Here is an 18298-nt window from a genome sequence, read left to right on the forward strand (position 1 = left end):
ATCAATAATTATTTAGCGATTTGGAAATCAAATTCATTTTTAACGTCATTTGAGTAGTTAACGCTCATAAAAATGATATGACGTCAAACAAATGCACTTGGCACTTAATGCCAAGAAATTTAACTCCAACATTTTACAATATTAGTTTTTAGTAATTACGAGTTAAGGAATCCGAATGTGCGAGTTTGCAGTATTGATGCGTGTGTCCCAGGCGAAGATAGCCCATAAGAATGTGGATCGGGGGTGACAAGTTTTCGGACGTTAATTGTGACTTTTATTGAATATTGATTGGATAAATCTATCGAATTTTGATAACTAATTCGATAAATTTTTTGAAATAACAAATTTCTTTTTAAATATAAATTTTTTTCTTGTAAAAAATATAGAAAAGGAGGTTTTTGGTTCCGGTGCGATCCGCACGACCTTCTGCACGGGATTTTTATTGCTACATTGTTTTCTTTTGCGCCCTTTTCACCTTAAATGCTGAAAAATCTTAACGTCAGTTTTAAATTGTCTGAGGAACCGAATTTTTTTAAACGAGATGGAATAAACGCAGAGGCGGATTAAAAGATGAGAGCGCCCTAGGCAAGCAATTCATCGGCGCCTATCTAGCGGCCAAATATTATAAATTATACGCGCCCCTTTAAACTCATATTTCTAGTTCTACGCATGTCTAGTTTTTCCGATGGATAATCCACCCCCGAATGGAAACAGGCATACCATATACAATTGGATAGTTAAAATTCTCTAAAACAAAACAAAAAAAATAAGTAAGTTTTCACCTTTTTTCATATAAACAATAAACGTTCTTTTTTTTTTACAAAATAGAGAAAGATAAGAAGCAACGTAAAATAAAAACGTTGAGGTAGATCCCAGCAAAATTTGTAAACATATCATCTGGATAACGTACGAGTGTGTTTTGTTTTTTCATCAGTTTGTTTCTCGGATTATTTCTTGTGTGCTGAAAACGATTCATTAGTTTATTTGTAATCACATTATGTGACCGCTCTTATTAATTCAGAATATTTTTTAATAAATGTCTTTTCATCTTGTATTTTTTAAAAACTACAATATTTTCTACAGTTTTGATCCTACATTTTTATTTGGGGGGTACACCGATTTAATGCCACTACTATAGATATAATTTTTTTAAATTCTACTAACAATTGTATTTATTTTTCATGAAAAAATTGCACAAATACTTTTTGCTTAGGTCTACGATTCCAGTATTTAGGGGAGTATGCACATGGTAACACTTCTAGAAGTTCTAACACATCCTCATGACGAACGGTATGCGCATAAAAAACGTGCGATCATACATCCTGAGGGAAAATACTAGAGCTTAGATTTTAGATTTACTATTAGAGCAAAACATGAAGTAAGCATAGATCGGTCGGATACTGAAATATCATTGAATTTTTTTGATCTATTTTGATATAAAATTAACGATCTTAAATCTTTCTTAAATCGTCTGCTCGACGATTTTGATGAAATTTAGTATTCAGAAGAAGGTGGGTTCTGAGTACAATCGCAGGCGTTCCGAAGTTCTCATATCACTTCCAAGGGCCTCTGTTCGCAAAGTTGTTGCGGCTATCACAGGACACTGGTTGGGTGGCAAGCATGCTGAACGCTTAGGCCTGGCAGTGTATCACGACTACTGCAGGAACTGTCACATTGATGACGAGGAGGAGACAATGTCTCATCTTCTCTGTCACTGCCCAGCTCTTGTCATGAGGAGATGGACTTACTTGAGCCAGCCTCTCTTTGACGACCTCTCCGACTTAAAGTCAGTCGACGTCAAAGCCCTCCTGCTGTTATTAAACAGCTCCAAATGGTTCATAGAGCAGTGGCCGGGAATGGGCCAACCCATTTACGGTATCACAAGGGGCCCTATGGTCTAAGTGTGTCCCGCCCCAGGACAGCCACTCCTAGCCTAGCTATGTTTCAAGTGCGAATTTAGGGTTCCGTAACCGGAACAACTAAAAAATAGGCCATGATCTACAAAGCTGATGGAGACGGCTCAAAGGAAAATGGTAATTTAATGGAGAGTGTGAATTTTGGTGGGAATGTGGACTTAAAACGTTCGAACTAGGACGTTGAAACAAACAGTTCTTAGAGAAAAGAGCTCTTATTTCTGATTTTGTAAGGAGTTATCAAAAATCAAATGTTTCGGGACTTTTCTAATTTGATAATACGCCAAAATAAACAAGATAATTGCAATAACATCTCAGTATCCGATCGAAAATCATATGAAAAACTACTCACTAGTTTCATAATTACAAAACCGGATCTCGGTGGAAAAGTTTCACGATGTGCATAAACCTCTAAGGTTTAAAAAAAAATGTCGACATGAAAAATAAATAAAATCATAGTTTATTAGCGGAACCATTTATATTTATTTGGTTGATTGTAACCAAACTTTGTTTTTTTTTTTGGTTAATAAAAAATAAAGCCTACATTAAACGTATCAATCAAAAATTGGGATAAGCAAGTTTTTTATTAAACCTACAAATATAATAATTGTTATACAGATCTGACGATTAATTTATTATCCCAAAACAATGGGAGGATGACAATGGCACACATTCATCTAATTTTCAAGCCACTTCAATTTCCAGTTATTGCATTCAATTCCACAAAACGGATCTGTCGTAACAAATTTTTTAGTGCTTTTAATAATTTTTGTTTTGTGCATAATACATTATCTAGAAATATTCATGGATTTATATTATTTCGTAATATAAAATTGATATTAAATAAATGATTTTAGAAGTGCCATTGCGATCCCCCCTGTAGATCTCATTCTCCTGGCGTACCTGTACCCCATCGATCGAATTCAATACCGGAATCAGGTGATACACCAATTTGACCCAACGGACTTAAGAATTCTGTTTGTTGTGTATTGTTTCCAGAACATTTACATTCTTTCCCTTTACCACATGCGGGACAATTCCATCGTTTATCAGTCTTGTTGCTATTGTTTCGATTATTTGTTGATGTATTGTTGCTTGTACTTTTTGCTTCACGACGAAATTGTTCAAGTACTTTATTTGGATTCTCTGAATGTACATCTAATTTTAATTCACGTTCAAAATTATGTAATTGTTCCATAAAATGGAAATTTGGTGCAATATTTGATTTACGTGAACGTACCAAATTAAATGCATCATTTAAATTTAATGAACATTTGTACATGAGATAAGCAACGGTTATTGTTACTGAGCGAGACACTCCCGCCAGGCAGTGAACTAGAATACCTTTGTTGTGGGATCGAGCCTCCTCTGCAAAATAAAAAAGAAAATTATTATATTTTTGTAAACAATTTTAATAAAACAAATTTTTATAAGAAGATAAAATTTATTGATATAACGATTCAGGTATATCGCGAAAAACAGTCTCGCCATCTGTGAGTGAATCTAACGAAATTATCAGAAATCTAAGTCGGTAACGTAGATAAACAAGAAATATTTATATATGGGTATGCACATTTATATGAATGTGTGTTTATAAATAAATGTGTGTATGTGATAAATATTTTTTTTTAAACTTTAACTAAAATATTAAGATTTCCCAAGGACGAGATTTTTGTCTAAGTGGGATAAACAAATTCTGTAATAACTTATTTATAATAAGTTAGTTTTTTGAAAAATGCTTTTAGTTAGGAAAATCTACCGGATTTTGATAATCAATTCGGTAAATATTGGGAGAAGGCTACTTTTTTTAAACAGGTTTCTTTCGTTGTAAAAAAAAAAAACAGAGAAAAGGAATTTTCCGGTCTAGAACGATCCGCACAACCTTCTGCCCACGGTTTTAGGACAATTTATCTCTGCATTGTTTTCTTTGATGACGTTTTCTTGAATATCTTGGTCTATTGATCGGATTGAGGCGAATAAAAAAGGAATTGTTTGTTAAGAATTTCTGCATCGACCTTGTCTGCTATCGATTCCTGAACATAGGAAAATAACGTCAAAATCTTAAGAAAATCACAGTAACCTCATATTTTCAACTTTCTCTGATAAATGTTCGAAAAATGAAGGAATTGAGTTGAAATTTGGAAAAACGATGTAACTTATCCTCAATTTTTGAAAAAAATAAGAGAAGCTCGTGCAGTTCAGACAAATCATCGGATTTTAACTTTTTTGTTTTTAAATTGCAATTTTATGTACTTTCGGATAGTGCCAACAGTTTTTTTCAAAACCTGTTTATGAGCCGAAACATTACAAAACAAAAACGCGAAAAACTCGAAAAAATCCAGATTTGCATCATTAAAGTACAACCTTTGAAAATTTCCAATTTTTTTCAGGTTTTGAATATGATATCCTATTTGCACGGAAAGGCATCATTCGTTATTGGAGTTCTGAGTTCCGTTCGAGAAGCTGAGGATTGTCTGAGCAACAAGTTCGAAACAAACAGTTTTGGAACTTCATTTGTCTAAAATTAAAGCCTTTTCCATATCATTACTGATTTATAATTCTTCAGAAGGGTTTATATTCGAAACAAAATTAACTACGTGTTTTTTGAAGAGAATTTTCGATTGTGAGTGTCTTCCAGAAGAGCTCAAACATTTTTTTTAATTTAAGAGGTTTACAAAGTAAACCTAGATAGATTTATTTGTCAGACTTCGATTTACTGTCATCTCCACGACTACATTTACTAAGGTATCGTCATGTCAGACGGATTGACAAGATAAATAGGTCATTTAAAAAAAAGTATATGCAGTAATTTTCTAGGACATTTCTAAACCACATAATACATCCACTTCTATTGATTTCTAGAGTTAAGATGGTCATGATATAAGACAACCACTTACAACTCCTAACTCATTGATAAATTTTCACATATATAAAGAGGAATATATTAATATATGAAATAGTATTTCTATGTATAAGAAGTAAAATTTATAACAAGTAACTTGGTTCATCATCGTACCCGTCGTATTATGGGGGTGTAAAACATCACACACCTACACACAACGACATGAATTAAAAGATTTTGATGTACACATTTAGCCCCATCTCTATCCACTATCTCCCTCTTTAGGGGGGGGTGCCTTGCTTGTTCATGTATCGCTCACTGCTACAATACATGTACAGACTTGTCAATGGAGTTTGTCTGACCTATATGTCTTCCATTCATATTCCCTGAATGAAATGTTATACTACAACCGAACAAAACAAGGGGGTGCACAAAGCTTGAAGGCTATGTTGCTTTCTCTCTCTAATAAGGATAACTTTGTAATATACAGTGTGTCCCGGGATAAAGGTAACCATCTGAACAAGTTTGGCAGTGAATATTATCCATTTTTCTCTATTATCAACGTTAAAATCTTAAACACTTGATAATATAACCACAAACAAATCAAAACAATCAATATTCGACACGACTTAGTTTAAAAGCAATAAGACGAAAATAACAGTGCTTTATATTGCGTAGATCATTAATCGTTATAAATTATGGAGATCAATTAAAAACTGATCAATCAAATACTTGTAGTGTAGGTGTATTTAAATGAATAAGAAACGAAACTACTTCGGTAAATATCGTAGTTTGTCGTATTGTAAAAGACACTGTCTTTCTATACATTCTTATATGTGACATTTTATGACTATGAGTGTACACATATAAACATTTAGGTAAGAATAGTTCGTGTCTTTGCCTGGAGGTACTCAGCAGCGCTAGTCCAGCGCAATGTGAAGTTACGTAAAAATTCAATGTCTGCCATATACCATTATTGTAGTAGATGATACCCGATAAGATTTTGTGTTTATTGATCTCTTAGATTTCAATGTCTGAATTATGTAGGGTAGGCAGTGCCTTTCTGTCTATATGTAATGCATGCCACTGCTATCCAGGGGCACACTGTATGAACAAAACCAAACAAAGATATGAGTATAATGGTAAAACGGTTTAGAAACCATTTGATACACATCATGTTAGAAAGAAATAGCAATAATTTACCAGCTGTATATTATATTGCTCTGTGTTATATATTCTAAAATGCGGGGGTGTTGTAAACTTGCATGTGTGTGTGTCAGTTAAATTTGTGTATTGATCTAGGTGGAACAGAGATGGTAAGATGTATAAAGACAAGGATGCAAGTAGTTTGTTTGAAATTTATTGGTGGGTTTGTGTATATAAATAAAATAAAAAAAATTAACTCGAGCGAGTATCAATGAAATAGAAACCGTTCTTTGAATTAACCTTTATGCTAGTTTCCTATATGTTTTATTTTTCTCTTTAAAAAGTAAATATTAATCCTACAGTTTCTATTTTAGGTTTCGCGTTGATCTTTACATGGAAATTGAGGTGTTCATCTGTAAGAACCAGGAAGTAGGTCATTTTAAAGAGCTTTAATTAAAATTTCACAATTTTAAAACTAATATTTATTCTACTAAATGGGAAAATCGTTTTTCAAGCGATAATCGCTGGGTTAAAATAGAACTACGATTACAGACTTAAACCGTGTTTTAGCAAGAAACCATAGTAATTTACAACAATTCTGTTCAAATGTATGAATGAACTGTTTAATAAAACAAGTCTATGACTGCCATATTTACTGCTTGACGTCATTAGAGATTTTCAGTCACAATAGTTAGTAAATGACTCCTATAAGGGTACAATTTTACCACCGGAGGTGACTAGAATTTAATTTGTTATAATGTCTGGACAATATATTTCTTGAAAGTTTGGATGGATCACGCGAGAACGGCTGAACGGATTTGGATGAAATTTGGCCCAGAGATAGATTATTGTCTAGAATAGCAATTATTTTTATCATAGAGGAAAGGATCGACATGACTTTTTGCATAGGTGGTAGTTTAGGGTTCAAAAAATGACAAAGGCTAACTTTTATCTCGAAAAAATGCACGGTTCCTATGAGATGTTATACAGGAACCGTGTTTTTTAAAAGGTTCCGTGTGCGGTATGTCTAGGGTAGCGGGTTCGATTCCCGCCATCAAAACAAATTAATTTGATTAATTTGCATGAAGGAGGTGTACTTAGTCTCTCAAAATAACTGAGGAGCTGATAATTCGCGATTTATAAGAGGGTCGATGGCATCACAATGTGGGGCCTAAGTACGTTCCTCGTAGACAGCCAATAGAACCTATCCTAGCCTAAGGATTTGAAGAAAAGTCATCAGTGAAATATAAACCCTATTTCGAATTCTCTTTTCTAAATAAATGTTGTACAAGTATATATTAATTGTACAGTTTCTACTTTAGATTTCATTTGGCTCTAGAATTAGTTTTGTTGTGTGACAAGTGGGAGGTATGAAACTGTGAAAACCAGGAAGTAGGTCATTTTAATAAGTGTAGCTTTAATTAACATCTAATAATAATAAACCAGAGGGAATTCCCGTAACAAAAAAAACAGGAAAACAATATTATTTCTAGATAATGTTTTACTCTGTGAAAAGTTTTTCTACATCGGTTAGGATATCCCAGTAGTGGTAATTGAAATATAAGAGATGTTATTGAAATAATCTACAAGATCTCCCAATTGATTAATTTTTCAATAACAAAAATTTACTTGTCTTCAAGACTGTTAAAAACAAATTGAACGAAATAGGAGTAGTTGAGAGAATTATAGCGTTTGATAAGTTTGTCGAGGCTCAAACTTTGAGGGTAATCAATATAAAACTACTTGAATGGTCTCAATGGAAAAAAAGAAGACATTTAAAAATCTGTATTCCAATTTAATAGCTTCGAAGTGGATAGTTCTATCTCGCAGATATGATCTTCTCTTGTGCTTCGAGGAAAAGTGGCTATAGGAGTGTGCCTAATTGTATAATACGGAAGATCTCCGGGCTTTAAAGAGGACTTTCTCCGCTTGGTTTCCCTTTAAGTAAAATCAATATAGACTTCTAGAAAGTAAAATACTAGAAGAGTTTGGCCAAGCAATCAAAAGACATTCACTAATTTCCGACAAATTTTACAGATAATATTAGTTATTAAAAAATTATACTTCTATCGGGAAATTAGCCTCTTTTTCTACCTCTAACAGATAACAACGGAAGCTAATATTGGAGTATTTTCGATTTAAGACACTATTAGACATTTTAAAATTTCATGATTTTGGACAGAGTGAAAATATAAAAAATTTTTACTTACCAATAAATTCTATGGCACTAGGAAAATGGCTGGCAAGATTTTGTGACCAATGATCAGCAATTGGTATTTGCATATATTTAATATTGCCCATATCTTCAAAAACATTTGGTAAGTCTGGTGTTACATTTAATACATACTGTAAAAGAAAAATCAATAATGGTAATTTAATAGCATTACAAACACAGATATAGCTTTCCTATTATCTATACTATATATATATATTTTAGGTAGGTAGTATTATTTCATTATTATATAATTGTATTAATTTTTGTAAATAATTACCTGTATACTATGCCTTGCTAATGCTTGGCTGTCTTCACTATTAGCAGCATTTCCAAGGTACAAATGTGGTACGATTTCCACTGGGAAATCTCTATCTTCTTCAAGACCTACAATCATAAAATTTGGAGTATAATTATTTTATCTGCACAAAACTATTTTTAACTTAATATTAACTATAAATAATTTCGTGGTAAGACTCCTAAACTTCTGAAATAATACAATAACACTCAATCGAAACTTAAAACATGGTTGATGCAACGACAAAAACAAAAGAATCGATTGACCAAGATCAAGACTGAGATTATTTTTGTAAGACCGAGATTCAACTCTGCGAGATCGAGACGTCTAATCCTGTAAGACTAAGACATACTTTTCCAAGAACAAGATTAAAAATAATAATAAATAGCGATAATGTCCCTAGCATCGTCAATAAAGCAATTCATTAATATGCATTGAATGCATTAATATGCATGAAAAGGAATATTCCTTTTGGTCGAAAGTAAGGGTAAGTAGTATGTTTTGGTCGAAGGATATATAAAATATTTCAAAAAGCTAGAAAAAGAATTAACACTTGGTTGGGTCAACTTTCGTATTAGGGCCTCAGTTTTGTATTTCGTCAGATTACTTAAGTTTTCAGGGAAACTTCAAAGTAGTACCTAACATTATTAATTTGTATCGTCGAATCAGAAAATTAGAGTTTTGTATTCTTTAGAATTGTTAGAATTTTATGTAATATTATCAAAATTATTGTAATCCATGACGAATACAATGTATTGCCTGTATGCTTATTGGCAATATCTTTGCCAAAAATGTTTTCAAGTTGAAATGTAGTTATTTCTAGGAATGTTAAAACCAAATTAAATCAGCTGTACACAACCTGATAATTAAGTCCGTGAACAAACTATTCATAAATCCATATGAATAAAACATGTGTTTTTTATTTTATCAAAGAATAATTATTTCTTATCTTTGTTCGTGACATTGAATTGTTTTGAAAATAATAACAAATATCTGTTTGGTGAGAAAATCTTAATGTGAATAGAAAATCCGGCTTCACCGTTAATAACGATAAAAATGTCTGGCAAATACGACAAAATATTATGCAAGTTTTTACTGTAAATATAATTTGGTCATGAGTTTGGTAGGTGAGTTGCCGTGTTTAATCAAAAATCTATCTGGAAATAATTATTCTCCGGGAGTTCATGTTTGCCATTTTGAAGATTGTGTATTCAACAACAAAAAAATTTTTTTTCAAACATTTGAACGATTTTTCATAATATCATATAAATAAAATTAATTAATTTTTATAAAAAAAACGTTTTCCGACATGTCTAGACTTTGAGTAAAGTGTCTCTAATAATACCTATCCCGTAATAATATGGATACGTTCTTAAAATTTTTTAAATAAAATTTTTCCTAATTAAATGCTTTCTATTAAAAATATATTTTCTGCCAACATTAAACCGGGATGCCGGGAGTTATTAAATTTATTAAATGAATATCAAGGATATAAATTTTTGTTAAATTAAATTAAATAAATTTAATATTATGATACACATTTGAAAAAATTAGTCATATAAGTATAAATTATATTAATTTTTATTTGGAAATATAAACTGTAGAAGGTTTTAAGTGTAATTCGAATAATTTTGATAATTTTAATATAGTCCTGATGCCAACAACAGAAATTGGTGCAGGATTTAATTAGATTTAGCTTGAGACAACATTTAATTATAATACGAATAATTAAAATTTCATAATTTGAAATTTGAACATACTAATTGATTAACATAACCCAGGCCACGTGTGGCTGTGGGTTTGTCTGATATTATCAGTAGAGTAAATAAAAATAGTCTAGAAACACATTTGACATTTATATAACTTTCATCGCTTTTTTAGTTATTTTTAATAATTCGTTTCCGTGAGAATTTCAGGATGTAGAGTATGAATAAACACTCTTTGGTATAAATGCAAGGACCTATTAAAATTCAATCCGACGATTACTTTTCGAGTTATATATATCAGCAATCTCGGAAACGACTCCAACGATTTTCATGAAAATTAGTATTCAAGGGGATTTTTTTAGAGAAAAGTCGATCTAGCTAGGTTTCATTTTTAGAAAACGCCGTTTTATCTCTGTTTTCAGGAAAAGCTGAAACATTGACTGCAAAATATGACTCTTCCTGACATCTATTGGTGACAACATAAAGTACATTACCGGGACATTCAAATTTGTATTTGCATGTAGTTATTTTAAATGATTCTTATATTAGTGATAAGATTTGTGCTTTTCAACTAAAAAAATATCGAGTAGAGCTCGGTAATCCAGGAACTAGATAATAAAAAGGCAAAAGCACACAATGTTCTCAAGCGGTTTCCCATCTAAATATTGACAAGGTTTCCAACGAGGTATGAAAAGTTTATCAATGACAATGTATGCTGATGAGCACTGGGACTAATACTTCATAGAAGTTGATTTTCTTTTTAAACATAGAAGTAATAAATTTAATTTTTATGATTATTAGTTCAATAGAAATGTAGCTCATTTTAAAAACTAATAGTGTTTCGATGTAAATTAATATGATAAATAAACTATAACTCAAGATAATAAAATTAATGTCTTATGGTTTAGGTTGGTGGGTCTAAAAAATGTGCATATATCTGACCTAAAATGTTGTGGTAATCGTAAATATATTTGGGTCACGGTAATTGAGGTTCTGTTTAGTAAAACAACTTTTTTCAGACTCAAATATCGCAAAATTTTCAGAATTTTATGCAGTTTGATTACCCAAAAAACCAGAAAAGAGGTTCATAATGCAATTTACAGCAGAATATATAATACTGCTATTTTTAAGGATATATCCCGTATGCAAGCCCACGTTGGTGGGACGGGGGGGGGCGAGCTTTAAGCGCCATCTTTGAAAACCATATCTTGCGAATCATTTTTGTACTTTTTTGGGTTTTCGTACCCTTTAAATTCTAAAAACTGATGTAATTAAAATTTCTTGGTGTCTTTTTAAGCTTGAAGCCAAAAATTGTATATTGGTAAAATTGAAAAAAAAACCATTATTAATTTTCCAGATTTATCATTTTTCCCGATGTTCCCGGTTTATGACTATCCTGTATCCAAAATGTTCAAAGCAAAAGATATCGTTTTGAACGCTCGTGACGTTTTTAAAGAATGTAGAACTTACCTAAAGAACTATCACAACGTTCATCCGTATCAGAACTATCGGTTGAACTATTTGCAGCTGATGAAAGACTATCACAGCTTAAATGTGGTGCACGATGATGAGGATGAGTTATACCACCAGCGGATATCCGTAACGAACGTAAACCCATTAATGGTAATGTTTCTGTGACCGGTATACCAGGACCAGTATCCAAGGTATCGGGACCCAACGGGCAACTACCACACCATTCTGGATATGAATTTCGGAAATCAGTAAAACCACCTGAAAATAAATAAAAATTATTGTTATTATTTGAATTTTTAATATTAAAAAAGACGATTTATCTTTTTGTAAGACAATTTTTGTCGACATAGAAAGAAAATCAGCTAAATAATATTATGTCTAAGTAGATTATAAAAAGAAAATTTATTCAATGTTGTTTATTAGGAAGTTAAATTTTTGTTGGATTTATTTGAAAATGGGCCCTTTTGAAGATTAGTATGTACGAGAACCAAGGCAATTTTAAATAAAAAAAGCTTGAATTTTTTATATGAAGTTGGACTAACTCTAAAGCAATTTTGAAAATTTTAGGGAGAAGCTGTCCGATTGTTGCAATAAATAGGCAAAAGTAGACATATTTAACATTGGTTTTAAGGCCAACGATAGAAAGATGAAATGTTTTCATAGATTTCTCCAAAATTAGTCGGTGGAAATTAAAAAAACCTAATTAAATAAAAATTAAAACCTGAATAAATTATTGAAAACAAAAAAAACCGTTTTGCCCGACTAATTAAACATGAATGAGCGCGGTAGTAGGGACACATATTAAAAAAATATATTTTTTCAATTTTGATGGTAAATTATGTTATAATTTGACAAAGAGCCTAAATAGCCGAGCGGTCAAAGGCGTTAGTCTAAGACGTTGGACTATTTAGACTTAGGTTGCGGGTTCGAACCCAGGCAGTGGCAGTGTGAACAATTTATAGTTAATGGGAGTGCAGAATTCCCACATAAAAAATGTAATTGTAAACATGAATGTAATTGAATAAATAAAGATTAACAAATAATGATGTGGGTGGCCTCTGTGGTAAGGCAGTTGCCCTAAAAACGGAGATTAAACCCCCATTATTATTTCTATAACTTGACAATATAAGACGAAAAGTAAGAATTTCGATATCTGGAGTATTTTTCAAAACATCGAAAATTGAAAATTTGGTCTAATTATTTCGCTTTCGATGAAGTTATAAAATAATTCATCATTAAAGTTGAAAATAAGGTACAAATAATTTCAACAATAAATTTAAAATTGCCTTGATGCTGGAACTACCTTAAAATATTGTTTAAAAAATAGATGAATAAAGATTGAATTGAAATATTTTCGCTAGTAATTAAAGGTATTGCCGGATTTGATAGTTTTTCTATCATCTTTCAGACACAATAATGTTAGTTTATATTATACAAATCTATTGAAATTAAATGGAATTTTGGCAAAATATTTATTTTATAGTTTCGAAGTTTTTACTTAGTTTCTTTTCTTTTTTTTTGTCCAAAATAATAATGATTTTTATTACTAAGAATTTTTATACTTTCCTAGAATTTTTTTTACAACTCAAAATTTATTTATTTTCGGTATTTCATAGAATTTTTATTGTATTGTATATTTCTTAAAATTTTATACTTGTTTATGAGTCATTTAGTTTTCACTTCCGTTTTAATTCATATTGATTTCTTTGACAGTAAACATTTTTGTATAAATAAATTCCAAAAAAATAAAATAAATGGTTTTTTATTAAAATCATTATTAGAAACCAGGGCCGTGCGCAGTAATTACCCAAGGGGGGGGGGGGGTCATAAAGTCAATTAAAACAATAAATTCTTTTTTCGAATAAGAGAACACTTAATAAGGTAAAAGTGTGAAATTCAGTCACTGTTTTTCAATAAGGGAATTCTTCGAGGTATAGGAAAATTTTGGAACTTTTATACGAAACATACTGTATTCGGTTCGGATATTTGTTTTTTGTTAATATTTTTTTGTCTAAAACAATGAAAAAATAGCTCATATTTTACATAAACAATAAAATGTTGTGTCAGTTTTTTTTATAAAATGTAATTCGAATCTTCTATAATAACAATAAATTGTCTCTTTATGTTATCTGTATAAAAAAAAAACTTTTTCGTGGTGTTTATAAAAATGTTTTCATTGTACTATACAATGACAGGCTATAAGCCAAAGCCATAATACATGTGATTCAATTATTGACTTTTCGCTTTTTATACCATGCATATATGAAATATACATAGTATATTAAGTTTAGCCCCAAGTTTGTAACGCTTAAAAATAATGATGCTAGGAAAAAAATTTTGCCATAGGTGTTCATAAAATCACCTAATTAGTCCATTTCCGGTTGTCCGTCCGTCCGTCCGTCCGTACGTCTGTGGACACGATAACTCAAAAACGAAAAAAGATATCGAGCTGAAATTTTTACAGCGTACTCAGGACGTAAAAAGTGAGGTCAAGTTCGTAAATGAGCATCATAGGTCAATTAGGTCTTTTAAGCCGTTAGAGATAGAACAAAAGTTTAAATGTAAAAAATGTTCCTTATGAAAAATTAAACAACTTTTGTTTGAAACATTTTTTCGTAAACATCACTGTTTACCCGTGAGGGTGCCAATTAGGCAGAAATTTTATAATATGTACTATACTTGATTATCAGTTATGTATGTGTCACATGTTTGTATGTATAATGTGATAAAGAAATCAACACTAACTATGTATGGTATTTCAACAATTAACTCAGTCAATTGTTTGTTTTCACTTGTTTTAAAGTTAGTTTTTTTTCATTTTTCCTGTATGCTGGCCATTATTAGGATTAATTAAAATAATAGTTCAATCTCTCTGTTTCGAAAATTACTTTTCAGGGATGGCTTCAAATGTTATCAAAAACAAAAATTTAAAAAAAAATTGCACAAAAATTTGCCCGAAACGGCGGGTTTTTAAAAAAATTTTGAAAAGGGCGGCTTTTGGAGTTTTTTGTGAAAACTATTGACTTTTGCTGGTAAGGTTAATTGGTTAAAGTTGAAGAAAATTCAAAAATACGTATTTTGAGCTAAGATTCGACTCTGTATCTTTATCCGTTCTCTAGTTGTAAGCAATTGAAGGTAGCACTTTTTATGACTTTTGTGACATGAATCTAAGAGATCTGAGCTCGACTTCTGGTAACATGTAAGTTCAACTTCTAGTAAATCATATCGTTAGCCATTTATATTATATGAAGTAAGAAGAATTTTTACGGACTTTGTTATGTATAAAACAAAGAGAAATTGCACTCATTACTTGAAGTTGTAGGTACACATGGACTCCAACAGTACACACCATACACATCAACTCTTTGTTTTATACATAAGAACGTCCAAAATAACTCTTCTTACTTAATATATTTCATATGGCTAACGGGATAGTTTACAATCGGTATATTGTTTACTCAGGCTACTAAACCGATATTAACCTGGCTGAATTTGATTTTGAAATCTACTCTATTTTTTTTCTTTATTTTATAAATTTTATGTTCATACCTATATTATTTTATATTGTTATGTTATTATTATCACAAAATAAAGGTATCATAAAATATTTTCACGTGTGTCATTTACAAATTAAACGTGAATTCATATTTAATTTAAAGTTAAAACAAAAATGGTATATATCTACTAACTACACAACTAAGTATAACAATTATTGTTGAATGTAAAGGTATATTATAATTATTTTGTGTATTTTAAATAAATCCATGTTAAATAATTTTATTACAAATTAATTACTCATACACATACAATTTATATAAACAAATTACATATTATAATCATAATATAGTTTCACGTGTCTCTCTTATCATAACTGTTAAACGGATGTACCAATTATTATTATTTTTGAAGTGAAAACTTCTTTAGCGGCGTTGTACACTTTTTTTGTAATGGGTAAAAAATGTTAAACTCGCGACAGGACACGTGTCCTGATCGAAAAAGCGTAAGACTATGTCACAGTCAGTACACCGGCTCTCGTCCGATCACTGAAGTTAAGCAACATTGGGTACAGTCAGTACTTGGATGGGTGACCGCTTGGGAACACTGTGTGCGGTTGCCTTTTTGTTAAAAATATAATTTTTTTTTTTAAGTGAAAACTTCTTTAGCGGCGTTGTACACTTTTTTTGTAATGGGTAAAAAATGTTCGTTCATGAAATTGTCATGTTTGTGTATGATAGCGCAATAAATAAATATTGTATTCTACCACATAAATGATAGTACTTTTATACTGATAATTAAAGCAATTCGTGCAAAATTATTCCCTGGCCATTCCAAAATATCAAAAATGCACAACGTTAATATTCAAGTTTTCACTTCTGCCGGCACTCCCGGAGTGCAACACGTCGTTTGTTTTTTAATTTTTAATTTTTTAAAAAGGTAATGCCGTAACAAGTGAAATTTACAAAATTTAAAAAACCCCCGACTAATTCTTCGACTACGGAACCCTATACTCGCACTTGAAACATATCTAGAAACACATCTCCATTAAAGTACCTTTTTCCTTAAAGCCTTCTCCAAACTGAACCGATTTTCAGGATCATGGTCTATTTTTAGTTGTTTCAGGTACGGAACCCTAAACTCGCACTGGAAATGTAGCTAAGAGCACTCTCCATTAAATTACCTTTCAAACAAAACAAAAAAATCAAAATCGGTTCATTCGTTTAGGTGCTACGATGCCACAGACAGACAGACAAAAATACATGGCGGTCAAACTTATAAATTTAAATTTTTTTGGTTCGGGGGTAGCGGTTTGGTACTTTTTTTTAAGGTAGCTATATTTCAAGTTTAAAGTTATTGTTCCGTACCCGATAACAACTAGAAAATAGATGATGATGTTTGTCATCGTAACTCCTGAACGGATGAATCAATTTTGATTTTTGTTTGTTTGTTTGAAAAGTATAGTGATCGAGAGTGTTCTTCTAGCAAAATGAAATTGGATCGACTGAAGTAACACTTCTTTAGCTCCATCGTTTGGTGTAAATACATGTTACAAATAAAGTAATAAAAATAAAATAAAATTTTTAATATTCATGAGTTGGTTTCGAACGCTTGTCTCCGGTATCGGAGTCCAGAGTTCTGCCACTAAGCTATTATGTCTCTCTATAAATGTATAAAATTTTATATACTTATATAGTATGACATGTTGTTATTTGTTGAAACGGAACTTATATCTCCTTCTCAACATGATAACACATTTTCCAGTTTACTCCCCCAAGTGAAGCACGCCTTAAGAAGTTCTATACTTCAAAAATCTTGGCCCGAAATCAGACTCAATTTGTTCTTCGAATATCCCATTTAAAGTTAACACCTTCGTATGACTAAGGCCTACATATAATTGCATGTACCTCATTAAAAAATCTCATTATAAACTGCACTAAAACATTGCACGCTTATTGTGTGTAAATTTCAAAAGGTTTTCATTAGGTACTTGTTATTATTAAACGTAACATATAATAATAATAATAAAGTAAACTCTTTAAACTCATCTGATAATTATTATTATTAATAATAATAATATGAACTTTGTTAATTAAACTTATGCTTATAAATAAATACGAACATTGAGTATGTCAGTGCAATGCTGTTTAATTATAAAACATATATGCAAACTTTAATAAAAGTGAGTCCTAGTAAACTATCAAATAATAGGGTATTCTACTATTTTTGAAAAAGTACCTCAAAATGTTGATTTTGCTAATAAAAAGCCACCAAAAATTTATTTCGGAAAAATACACACGCTTTCTTGCCAAAAACTTAAATTAAATTTTAAACTGTCAAAAACTCGGGCATCCAATTTCATGACGTAATATCGGTATCATTATATGAAATAACACAGATAAGTTTGACAGATATATTCATAGACATCTTATTATAAAAAAATATAGATACTTATTATCTATGGATATATTGTACCCAGCTGTCTACACTGAACTAACTGAAGGTCTATGGTTCATACCGATATGACATCACAGCAGGCTGCTTGTCCGCGTTTTAGGTCACGTGATATACAGTTTAAAAATTACGATTTTTAATATTTTAAAAGAAAAATGTGCTTTTATGGCTCGAATTCAGATAATTTAAGTATATTTTACATAAATTTTAACTTTTTTCAAATTTCATAATTTATTTTTGACTAACGATAATACCCTATTCTTTCCAATAGTAGTTTACATTCAAATAAAATTTTTCAAATCCATAATTAAAAGACTTTTCAAAAAAAATCACAATTGACAACCTAGCTAGATTTGATTTTGTGTGTTTGATCCTGACCTGTTATTAAATGATGAATGAAGATGACACAGCAGCTTTTATAACTATTAATATAATATAATAACAAAGATCATAATGTCACAGCATATTGTAAATGTTTAAGAAGTGTTAGACACCTGTGTGTATATATCTTCAATCATATTTATTACATTAAAGACTTCACTTTAGATCTAGGAGAAACATTTATGTCTGTCTAATGAATTACTATTTAGTTAAAGAGGATTTATCTTGATATCTAAGAAGTAACTTAGTACCTCTGTATACAAAATTTGTTGAAGGTTGAGCAAAGTTCAAACTAAAGATTGCGAATTTATCAACTATAAATACTTATAGGCAAAATTATAACATAAATGAGAACTAATTTTATTTTATAATGAAACA

The 18298-nt window shown here is 30.8% G+C and overlaps 1 protein-coding gene across 2 annotated transcripts in view; it reads right to left on the reverse strand.

Moving 5' to 3' along the window:
• Positions 1–218: 218 nt before the first annotated feature.
• LOC123290567 (dual specificity protein phosphatase Mpk3) overlaps positions 219–18298 on the reverse strand; it is a 110056-nt gene continuing 91976 nt past the window's right edge. Inside the window, exons 2-6 of one of the 2 annotated variants that reach the window (XM_044870801.1) lie at positions 11588–11848; positions 8394–8500; positions 8112–8247; positions 2817–3281; positions 219–961 (exon numbers count right to left, since the gene is read on the reverse strand). In XM_044870801.1, coding sequence (XP_044726736.1) covers positions 948–961; positions 2817–3281; positions 8112–8247; positions 8394–8500; positions 11588–11848 — 983 coding nt within the window. In that variant the 3' untranslated portion in view covers positions 219–947. Of the gene's footprint in view, positions 962–2514; positions 3282–8111; positions 8248–8393; positions 8501–11587; positions 11849–18298 lie in introns of those variants that run through there. The other variant, XM_044870800.1, reaches the window with a different exon arrangement.

This window comes from Chrysoperla carnea, chromosome 1, assembly GCF_905475395.1.
Source record: "Chrysoperla carnea chromosome 1, inChrCarn1.1, whole genome shotgun sequence".
Taxonomy (NCBI): Eukaryota; Metazoa; Arthropoda; class Insecta; order Neuroptera; family Chrysopidae; genus Chrysoperla; species Chrysoperla carnea.